At 35.2% G+C, this 12,054-nt stretch overlaps 1 protein-coding gene across 2 annotated transcripts; it reads left to right on the forward strand.

Moving 5' to 3' along the window:
- The first annotated feature begins 227 nt into the window (after positions 1-227).
- Positions 228-12,052, forward strand: malt1 (MALT paracaspase 1). Of its 2 annotated transcripts, XM_020938520.2 has the most exons (17): positions 228-922; positions 1,105-1,271; positions 1,813-1,934; positions 2,364-2,511; positions 3,328-3,506; positions 4,279-4,375; positions 4,458-4,502; positions 5,272-5,295; positions 5,372-5,416; positions 5,751-5,954; positions 6,435-6,612; positions 6,690-6,761; positions 6,842-6,969; positions 8,034-8,180; positions 8,940-9,097; positions 9,202-9,327; positions 10,752-12,052. In XM_020938520.2, the coding sequence occupies exons 1-17, from the start codon at positions 771-773 to the stop codon at positions 11,241-11,243; spliced, it is 2,484 nt and encodes an 827-aa protein (XP_020794179.1). In that variant the 5' UTR covers positions 228-770; the 3' UTR covers positions 11,244-12,052. The 2 variants fall into 2 exon arrangements, with proteins under 2 accessions (XP_020794179.1, XP_020794254.1); XM_020938595.2 differs by lacking the exon at positions 4,458-4,502 and having other exon boundaries at positions 10,752-12,051.
- Positions 12,053-12,054: the final 2 nt, after the last annotated feature.

Below are 12,054 nucleotides of genomic sequence, written 5' to 3' on the forward strand. Positions count from 1 at the left end.
CTTTGTCGAAAGTTGCCATTTATAAGCCAAATTACGCACGCCATCACTGCGCACGTAGTGTTGAATTGTTTTGTTGCCTAAATGTAGCTATTTTGGCCTAATTATCTGAATTAAAGGGGTAATATAATTCCTACAGAAATGTTTGAAAGACCAAAGTTTGATATCAGAATAGGATGAGCACCACCTATCATTTGGCTTCTGTCTTCGGCTCCTGTTCCGTCCATGTTCTCCTCCCGCGTCCCAACTATTTAGACAATGTAACACTTTTTTTGAGGCTACACATATATTATAAAAAAGTGAGATTTAAATGATAATATTATTGTTTTCCAAAGAAACCAAAACTTTTGGCATTCAAGGTTGTAATGGAGGCACATATAGCCTGTTCCAATCTCTCTGTGCGTAACGATAGATGGTGTTGCTGCATTGCATTTATTACTTATAATTTTACATTTCTCGAGTCCTTCCCTCCATGCTCCACCCTATGGAACAGCATGTTCTTCCTTTTCAACACCAAATTTGAAATACTTCCATGATTTTACCTGGCGCAACCACGGGCGCAGCTGGTGCATCTGCTTACCTACACGATCTTGGGTGCAGCTACGTGTGGGGGAAAACCAAAACCAAGAGCGCAATAGTGGGTGTGTTTCGTATCACTTTTATCTTTTCTTCCAGGAAGTAGGCATATTTTCTTTTTTATTTACGCGGATTAACGTCCTAAACCATCTTAAAAAGCACAACAAATGGTTTAAAAAGTTAATCTAAAAGTTGCCATGGCGGATGCTTTAGACCGCTCCACGAAGATTAGCCTGTTGAGGGAACCCATTTTGAAGAAACTTTGCGAAGTGTTGGACAAATCTGATAATAACAGAGGATGGCGAAAACTTGGAGAGATTGTTGGCAATGACAGGCGGTTTAAAGTCAGGTGAGTGGCTTTTGATGTTTGTTTCATAGTCTTTATTTTGATGGATTTTGAGTAGGAGTACCATTAGCCTACCTCTTTTAGTCTAACGTGATCTCCATCCTCTTAAAAATACTTCCCAACACTAATTTTACAACTCTTTCTTCATTCATGGTTATACTAATGGTTGTGTATCACTCTTTTAGCTCAGATGAAATGGAGATGTGCTCTCTGAAGGTGTTGCAGGTAGAGGGTAGTCCTAGCCACATGCTGCTGAGGCTTCTGGGAGAGAGAGGATGTACTGTTGCTCACCTGAACGAGTACCTTCAAACCCTGGGCAACACTCAGGCTTTGGACTGCCTCAAACCTCCAGGTACAAGAACATCCCATGGTCCTAAGACCATCCCAAGCTCGTATATTTTACAAAATTGACTCTTGTGAGCTTTAAGCCTTTTTAAAATGTTGTTACCACGTGAAAAACATACTTGAAGTTGTGTTTTGTTGCATCCACACGTTTGAGTAACCTTTTATTATTACTACTCTGTCTACATCTCCAAAGCTCAAAATGCTCTTCTGATGTCAATTGGTGATATTTTTCAAGTAAACAACTACCTTTTACCTTTTGTTCAGGAGAGATTGGTCATTCCAGGGCTGAAATCCAAATTATTCTATATACTAAATAAACTACTAAATATGCAGGCTTTATGTGTTAAACAAAACACAATTCCAGGTATGTTTTTGATGAGGAAACAATATTATAACAGAGATCAGAAAACAGTGTAATATGGGCCCTTTAAGCCCTTTAATGTCATGTACTTTTCCAGTGTATTATAGTTTTTTTTGTTTGTATGTTTGAAATGTATAAAATGGTTGAATAAATAAACAAACTAAAAGTAAATCATGTTTTTGTTCAGCTGTACAGATTCTCATTCAGCCCCAGTCAGTGGCTCTTGTGTCTGGGCACAATCTGCGTCTCAGCTGTCAGGCTGTAGCCAATGGTCCTGTGGAGTATCAGTGGTTTAAATCAAAAGATGAGGTGAGTCATTACATTATTACATTTATCATTTTCTTTAGCAAACATATTCAATATTCATTTGAAAAAAAAGTTTAATTAGATGCATACACCCGTACATTTAAGATGCACATTTACAGAATTTTAGAAATAAGTTGTGTTCATTTGACATCACAGTATACTAAAATGTCTATATTTTAAAATGGAGCTGGAGGACAGGTCAGAATTCTGTGGTACAGTCAACAGTAAACAGTTGTTTAACTGTCTGATTGCAGATGTTGTGTCCTAATCTATAGTTAAATATCTTAAGTAAAAATTGGGAACGTGTTATGAACTATTTCTAAGCTTTCAAAAACATGTGCCACTGAAACCCTTGCCTGATTTTTATTAGGCTGTCTATTTACTTCTACTAACAATGAACAATGTATTTTCTGTGTTTTTTTCTAACAACAGGTCCCCAGCGGCTCATCTCCTGACCTGATCATTAGTCCTGTTCAAATAGAAGATGCAGGATTTTACATTTGCAGAGCCAACAGTGGAGAGGCTTTTGAGTTTAGCCAGTGGGCACAAGTGGACGTCTTGAATTTTGCATCAGTTTACAGTAAGCCTTATCTTTATTACTTTACTATTTAATATTTACTAATTCAATAATATGGCTGGCAGAAGCTCAAGTGTAGTTTTAAGATTGCTGAAGATTGAAGAAACCTTATAATTGTGTTATATTACCAGAAACCTTATAATTTTACGATTATACACAATTACTAACACTATGAATGAACAACTGAAATCCTTAATCCATTTTATTCAGTGTCTAATAGATTAACATTCCTCTAGCATGTAATCAGCTTAATGAAATAAAACTTTCTAAATGACACAGAAAGCAAGATTTTAAAAAAGCACATACAAGTTGGTTTGCTTCTAAAATAATTATTTTTAGTTTACGACTATGCTGTGACCTGAATAAGTACTTTTCATCAAAAACATACCAAGAGTTGTTTTGTTTTCATCACACGTGCTTAACACAAACCTTCCATATTTATGTGTCAAACTGAAAACACTGTGTTCCACCTTGTGATGTCCTGTGGTAATACATGTGAATGCACATAATGTGCTTCACTGTATTTTTAAATTCCATACTACTGCACTAGAATTATTTGGATGATTTCAGCCCTGGAATGGTCAATCTCTACTAACCAAAAGGTAAAAGGAAACTGTTAATTTAGTAAAACTACTACTACATGACATCGCAAGGTAGAACAGAGCATTTTGATCTTTGGAGATGTAGACAGAGCTGCTCAAATGTGTAAATGAAACAAAATGTAACTGTAGGTATGTTTTTGAGGAGGTAATTATAACAGGGCTTATAGCTAGAGTCAATTCAATATAGGACCTTTAACAGTGATTTTCTGATGACCAGGGCATAGTTTGAGTTCTGTGGAGGGCAGGACCAAAGTGGTGATCCAGCCTCAGCCACAGCAGCTACACATTGGAGAAACTTTACAACTTGAATGTGGTGCAGTGGGAAGACCGATCCCTCACTATCAGTGGTATAGAAACAGAATGCCAATCCCCAATGCCAATAAAAGAAAACTTGTGGTGAGTAGTTGTTTTGATACTTTGCAGTGACATCACACTTAGGGCTCTCTACATGTATTTCTGTGGTGGAATTTTCTATAATTACTGTGATGACACTAACCTGGCTCACGCCAGATTGATACGTGTAGCATTCTGAATTGAGTTCTGCACATTATCAATGTGTAACGGCTCACACTGAAAGCAATCGGAGAATGTGGTACGTCATGAAGACTATTTGGGTCTGATTGGTTGAAGCATCGCAGCAAGCCGAAAAGTCAAAAGTCTGGACACACCATCTCATTCAATGTTTGTTTAGTTTTTGTTGCTATGTTCTACATTTTAGATACATATGGAAGACATCAAATATAAGAAGCAAGATAAATGGAATTGTGTAGTAATGAAAATATAACTTAAATAACTCTTTGTCTCTTAACTTTGAGGATTTGAATATAAAATATATTTTAAAATATTTTGTTATTTTTGTTTTACATAATTATATATCTGTATAGCTATATATAACAATGCTATAACATATATATAACAATGCTATAACATGGTAGAAAGCTCAAAAAGTTTATTTCTCATAATACCCTCTCTTTAAATGCCTTGAGTTATGTAGATCCCTATCCATATGAAATTACAAGATACAGATTCAACCATACACAAACGCAATCTATTAAGCCTTCAAATGCAAATAAATACAAAACAGGATTTTGTTTGTAAGTAAATCTAGCAACATATGATATCCTCAACAAAATATGATTTAGATACAATGTCGTTTCTCCGTTTATAGATTTCTCACGCCACACCAGAGCACCATGGCAAATACATCTGTGAGATAACCAGTGGCAAAGAATCATTGTGGACCTCTGAAGCTGATGTAGTCATTTGTAAGTTATTTATAAGTTTTACACATAACCAGTGTTTTTAGACTGGACAAATACTTCACATTTTCACTGTTTCTGATGAAAGCACCCAGGATATCAGTCCAGATTTCAGCAATGGAGTGCTCTGAAGGTATAGCAGAATAGTTCACAAAAAGTAATATCTTAAAGTTAAAATGACAGACTTCAGAATCAATCAGTCAATACAATAAAGATTTCTGTCATGTATAAAAATGTTGATTAAATTAAAATGTACAAAAATAAGCATTTTATTTATCTGATATTTTTACCTGACAAATCAAAACAAATTTAATTTTTAATTGAAGTAATTTTAACATATCTAGATATTACTTTTGACTGTGTAGTCTTTAGTGCATGTCTATGGTAGAATGGTACAAAATAACTGGTGTACGTACATGTTGGTGCATCTTTCACAGATTTAGCTGCATGCGGGTCGAGGGTGAATCAACACACTAACAACTATAAATTTGACTAATAAATTAATTTTATTGAAAATTAAAAGTGCACTGTGTAACTTTTCTGATAGGGGGTCCGAAAAAGATATTATTGCTTTGCTTGAAAGGTTTCACAGTATGGCATCAAACTCATCTATGCATTTATTCAATTACAGGTGTTTTATTGTTCCAAAATAGAAAAATGTGGAGAGGTGAGCTCATTCCTACAGTGACTGAGCTCACCTCTCCATAGATCTGACAATGCTTGGCCTAGAAGCATTGTGGACTGGTCTCCATGGAAATAAATGAGTTTAATGCCATAATGTTGGACATACTCTTGAACATTTCTATGATGACAAGCAAGTGGCGGACCCTTCACCATAAAGTTACACAATGTACCTTTAACTTTTTTTGTATAAAATTGTGAAATGTATTTCTACTTTTCAGATGACATGTTTGCAATCGAAGCAGGTAAGATGTGTAATTATTATTTGATTTTATGGCTTTACACTTAACATTTTAACTTTTTCATTGTGGGGCATTTTAGGTTCCAGTGGATTGTTTCTAAATACTGTCCCTGAACAGCTGTATGGTAAGTTCTCACAATGTAGATATGTACAGTAGATGGCATTTAAAACATACACAGGCTAACACAAAATGTTGTTTTCTTCCTGTAAGTAAACCATACCACAACTCTCTTGACAAGAGACTTTAATCTTTTGAATGTCTCTAGAATCACAAAAAAAGAAAAAAAAATTGAATGTCTGACAAGTATGACTATATGTTGAGCTTTCATACATTGTTTAAAGTGTTCAAATAAAGTAACTCTAATGTCACTGGCTAATGTCATAATAACTAAGTTATTATTTTTAAAATGTGATTTTAGACATAGAATAATTAAATCTTTAATTATCTCTCTACCCCAGCGACTGACAAAGTGGCACTGCTGATTGGAAACCTTTCCTATCAGAATCACCCGCAGCTCAAGGCTCCCATGGTGGATGTGTATGACCTTACAAACCTTCTCCGGCAGCTCAACTTTAAGGTGGTTTCTCTTTTGGACCTCACCGAGTCCGAAATGAGAAACGCTGTGGATGAGTTCCTGCTTCTGCTTCATAAGGGGGTCTATGGTAGGTTTTAAACTGCATCTGACATATGAGGTAGACTACTCTTTTCACTAAAACAGAGTTAACATACTTATAGTCACGACGACAAAAAATCTTGGATGGTTTGACAGTTTTGATGGAGTTTATAGTTATACTTTCTGGTTGGACATGGGAAGCAAATATGGTATAGGTAGAAGTAATTCCAGTTACAGTTTTATCAAGCAGTAAGCAAGGGCCCAAGCTTGTCTAATTGATACAAGAGTTATCATTTGACATATAAAAGCAAATAACAACTAATTTATTTTCTAAATTGAATGTTTAAAGTGACAGAAAATTGTGATGACAGCGCTATTATCTCTAATTTTTTCCAACTTTTTTCAAATGTACGATAAATATTTATCACCGTTATTATTCCACCAAAAGAAGTAATGATTAGATTGGAAAGCTGACTTTAACACGCTAAAAATTATGCTCATTCAGCGGTCTTTTATTTTATGATTTAAGGTCTGCTGTACTATGCTGGTCATGGTTATGAGAACTATGGCAACAGCTTCATGGTTCCCGTTGATGCACCTAACCCCTACCATTCAGCAAACTGCCTCTGTGTGCAAAGTATTCTGAAACTGATGCAGGAGAAAGAGACTGGCCTGAATGTGTTTCTGTTGGACATGTGCAGGAAGAGGTGGGTAAATTAATAGCTGCATAAAAACTACACATATACTGTAATATCAATGTTTTTTTTCATATTTATTTTGTCAGGAATTTTCACGATGACAGCACTCCAAACATAGTACTGAGAGTCACAGCTAACATTGTGTTTGGATATGCCACGTAAATCACTCTATTTTTATATTTAATAACATCTTTATTTTGAATTGTATTATAAAATACTTGGTTGGTGTTTTAAACAGTTGTCAGGATGCAGAGGCATTTGAGTTGAGCTCAGCTGGACTGATCAATGGAGTGTTTGTGAAGTTCTTAAAGAAGCGGCTTCTTGATGATGAGAAGATCACTGTGGTGTTGGACCGAGTTGCTGAAGGTAAAAATAGTAAAAACTTATTATTATTATTATTATTATTATTATTATTATTATTATTATTATTATTATTATTATCATTATTATTATTATTATTATTATTATAGTGTATTATTGCAGTGGTCATGAATTATATCTGCACAAGGGCCAGTTTTGTTCTCGACCTGAATTATGTTGGGATTGGGAAGAATTGCTTGTGAACAAAAATTGTATCCGTCGCTGTATCTCTGTGGTGTCAAATTATGCAACAACATGAAAGAAAACTCAAAACAGTGTCCACATGCATTTAAAGGTGCATTAAAATATTCTTTCAAAGTACTGCATAGATTGGATTAATGGTTATTGTTTTGGGTTTTTTTCCCCTTTTTTTAAATGACAAAAACATAATGAAAGGAGTGTGGTTAAACAAGTGATTACTTCCTCCTACTCCCTTTTGGACATAAAGCAAACTATGTGGCAACTGCTTTTGATATATTTATTTATAAACTATAAACATATAAATATGCATTACTATAAAGATTAATTAATTATTTCAAAGTTTGGAGCGACAGTAGCTCAGTTGGTAGAGTCGTAGATCCGTAGGTTGGTGTCTGTTGGTGTATGAATGTGTGTGAATGGATGAGTGTTTTTTTTTTTTTTTTTATGTAAACCACTTTCATTGCCTTGAGCATAGAAAAGCCCTGTATACACTACTAGTAAAAAGTTTGGACACACCATCCCATTTGTTTTGTTTGTTTGTTTTTTTATTGCGTTCTACATTTTATGTACATACAGAAGACATCAATTATATGAAGCAAGCAAGCAATGGAATTATATTTTAAAGAAAAAATTCTGCATAATTCCATATGTCTTACTACAGATATTTGATGTCTTCTGAATTTTTGTAAAATGTAAAAAAAATATTAAAACAATACAGGCCTGAGCTTGTAAAATCGTATATAGTATGAACATAATGTATACCCAGAGCCTGTTTATCATTCCTGTTTTTAAAGCCTGTAAAACTGCTCTGTCTGTTCCTGTAAGACACCTCCCCATATTGTGTGTTTTGTACGTGTCCTTGTGTCCAGATATGGGTCAGTTTGATGCCACAAAGGGGAAGCAGGCTCTGGAGATCCGCAGTAGTTTGTCTGAGAGGAGGGCCCTGACTGACCCCATCCTGCCTGAGGAGAGGGCAGATCTCCATCACCACAGCCAACACTGGGCCAAAGCTCACGGTCAGTTCACTCTGGTCTGCTGATAAACGTTAATCTACAGATGGTTCATACTAGACGCTGTATAGTCTAAACTAAACATTTTCTTACCAACTAAAGATACTGAGGAATGTGCTGTAGCAAAGCAAGGACAATGTTTTTCTTATTGGCTTTATGGCCTTGAAACAATATTCACTTTAGAATGGAAACATACATCTGATATATTAACTACGTGAAGGGGTGGGATATATATATATATATATATATATATATATATATATATATATATATATATATATATATATATATATATATATATATATATATATGAATAAACTGCTGAAACCACTGATCATTCAAATTACTTCTCAAATCACTTCTCTAAACATTTCTATTTAAACTGGCCTTTAATTCCAATCACTCCCATGTATGTGTGCGTGTGTGTGTATGTGTGTGCATGTACCTGTGCGTGTGTGTGTGCGCGCGCGTGTGTGTTTGTGCGTGTGCGTGTGTGTGTGTGTGTGCACGACTGTGTTCTGTGTGTTATAGTGAAGCGTTTTGTGGGTGTCTTGAAAAGCGCTATATAAATGGAAAGTATTATCATTATATTGACAAAATTTTTGTTTAACTTTGGACTGAATATTTTTGTCTGAATTAAAAAAAATAAGATAAAATTTATTTATTTTGACAATATACATTCTGAATTTTGTGATTCTCAAAAAAAAAAAAAAAATTACAATATTATGAATTTTGAATAAAATTGCTTGTTTATATTTGTTTCAGAGCTTCCTGAGAGCATGTGTCTGGATTTTGACTGTGGAGCTCAGATTAAGTTAGGTTTTGCAGCAGAATTTTCCAATGTACTTGTTATTTACACTCACATTGTCAAGAAACCAGAAGACATGTCTTTCTGCCAGGCCCACGTCACAGATTTTTCAATAGTGAGTCTATAGATCTCTATACTATGTTGGCAATATTAATAAAGACTTACTATAAGATTAAAATTCATGTGTTTTCCAGCAAAATAACTATCCTGCTTTGCTAGGACCTCGATGTGGATCCTAAAGAAATGAACCGAGAGACCCCAGAGGAAACGGGCATCTACCTCCTGTCTAGCAGTCTTCCTCAGCATTGTCTGTACACAAGGATCAGCTCCCTGCAGAAGCTTAAGGTACTACTCAACAACACCATTAAGCAAATAGATAAACCACAAACAAATTAGGGACAAATCACCACTATGGAATGTACCTGAAATGGTGCAGTAGTCAAACCAAAAGGCTGCATTTATAAACTGGAAAAATAAACTGCAAAAGCAAGCCAAAAATAATTAAAGACAGTACAGTAGTAGGTGTATTTACCCTGTTAACATGTTTTGGCTGCTAGCTGCAAGCCATCTTCAGAACTTTCCATGAGAAAAAAGTTTAGACCTCTATAAACACTTATGACCTTATAACCCTGTTGTTATGCTGTTTACTCATCATCAGCTTTCTCAAAGATGTAGCTTGTTTAATTCATGTTTGCCTCCTTCTAGTCTTCAACTTTGGTCTTGAGTGTTCAGAAAATTCCTACTGCCTATTATTATTATTATGATTATAAGACTATTATGATTATTACATTTTATGATTGTTCAAAAAGGTCAGACTCCAGATCTTACATGTAGGGTTTAAAAAAGATACATAGCAATTTTAAACAATAAACACACATAAATAATCTCCTGCTTGCTATGGTGAAATGCTACTTTGAAGAGACGGGGGCTTGTTAGTTCTCCATTTTTAAACAGGAAGGCAATAGACTTAGACAAACTTTAATGATCCACAAGAGAAATTATTTGAACACAGTGGCTCACACATCACCATATAATATGATAACAAAGAGTAATAAAAAATATAAATGGTAATAATAAATCCTAAATAAGTAGCAAAAAGATAGCAAGAGACAGGTGTGAAATAAGACATAATTATATAAGTGTAAATAAAAAGACAAAAGACAAAATAAAATAGAAAAATAAATAATAAAATGTAAAATCATAGCTTTGTACAAAAGGTCATAGGAAGACAGTGCAACAATGATATGGTAATTGACAGGATTATCTGTTATATAGGAGTGAGTTGTACAGTTGTAGGGAGTATTATCTGTTACATAAGAGTGAGTTGTTGTACAGTTGTAGGGAGTATTATCTGTTACATAAGAGTGAGTTGTTGTACAGTTGTAGGGAGTATGGTATGAATGTAGTCCTGTATCTCTCACTGTTTGAGCGGAGCTGTAGGAGCCTGTTGGAGAACGAGCTCCTCTGTTCCTTTATAGTTAATAGTCCAATTTCTATTATTAAGCCTTTAGAGATCACTATTGCAGTTTACAATGGACAAAATATAAAATAATGATTTATATATGTTATAAATTAAAACTAAATAGCTTAAATGTATGGGCTACTTGTATTTATGTAGTTAATAGTTCTCTTAAATGTGTGTTAAAAATGTGCGCTGTGAACTGAAAACTTTTAACAAATCATCGATCACAAATCGAATCCCAATCACAGATATGTTTTCCTGCAAAATCATGCATCTCTAAAACAAATGATTCTTTCTAAACCAACAGGAGGAGCTAGTGTTTACAGTGTGTCTTCAGGGTGCCTTTAACACAATGGAGGATGACCCTGTCTACTGGACCAAGAGTGTCAACATTGGCAAACCTCTCATCGCACGGCTGGATCTACACAGGGCCATGCGCAGAAACAGCTGCCTCCAGACATGCCCAATGCCCCATAGCCCCTCAGTGAGCCCCTGCCACAGCCCCGGGCCAGACCACCATGCCCATCTACACTGCAGCCCCCACCAGGTCCTAGACTACAACCGCCTGTCCCCCCTGCTCCACTACCAGGACGGATATGAGCGAGTGCAGGGGGCGTGTGCACTCAGCGGAGGAGGGGTAGAGTCCTATTATGAAAACATGAGCTTGCCCTGCCTTGAGCCAAGTAATGACTTCAGGTTCTCCAGCTCTCCAGGTAGAGCCAGTATTCCCATAGAAGCAACTGACGACATCAACGAACTGCAAACTGTCTTTATCAACAGCCTCCAGCTCCACCAGTAATGAATTCTGCTCCTGGTTAGAGTGGTTCAGCTACTGTCAAGTACCTCCTTTTTAAAAATGCTTTGTTAAAAAAAAAAAAAAAACTGTCTTAGAAATGAATGTTACTGGCCCAATGTTAAACTGACCATTGTTACTGACCATTAAGACGTAGTACATATAGTAAATTAAACTAATAGTCTTGTTTAAATTGCACATAGCAGGGTTTAAAAAGACTGTTAAAATAAATTAATTAAATGAAAATAAAAAAGGGGAAAAAATTCATGAATAAACTAACTGTTGAGCTTTTAAATAACGAATGTGACTGTGATATTTTCAAGTTCAAGTTTCAATAACTGGGAATTTACAATGATAGTGGTATTTGCACTCATAGACATAATCCTGTAGTAAGTAGCATTTTAAAGGTCAAAACAGTTACATTGTTGTCTGTTTCAACAAGTCATGGTGGTCACATGACAGTGCTATTACAGAGCTATTAGCTCTTATTGACAGATAGATGTAGCTATTATAGCTACCTAATAAACTTTTTTTTATTATTAAAATAGCACTTCAATCTAAAAAAAGAAAATGGCATTAATCTTTAAAGACAACAACAATTTTATGAGCTTGTGGAGTCTGGGATCATATGACCTTGAACAGTCAGCCTTATCATGTAATTGAACTCACTGAAGAAAAACTCTAGCTACCGTACATATTATTTTCAGACTGTGCATATTTGTATCTCGAAGATTTTTAAATGTTTTGTTTTGGTGATATTTTGCTCTGTAGTTGGTGTACGTGGGCCGGCAGGTTGAATAATTGATGGAATGAGAGC

The sequence above is a fragment of the Boleophthalmus pectinirostris genome, unplaced genomic scaffold (genome assembly GCF_026225935.1).
Source record: "Boleophthalmus pectinirostris isolate CB_2022bp ecotype Guang Dong unplaced genomic scaffold, ASM2622593v1 HiC_scaffold_4, whole genome shotgun sequence".
In the NCBI taxonomy this organism is placed as follows: Eukaryota; Metazoa; Chordata; class Actinopteri; order Gobiiformes; family Gobiidae; genus Boleophthalmus; species Boleophthalmus pectinirostris.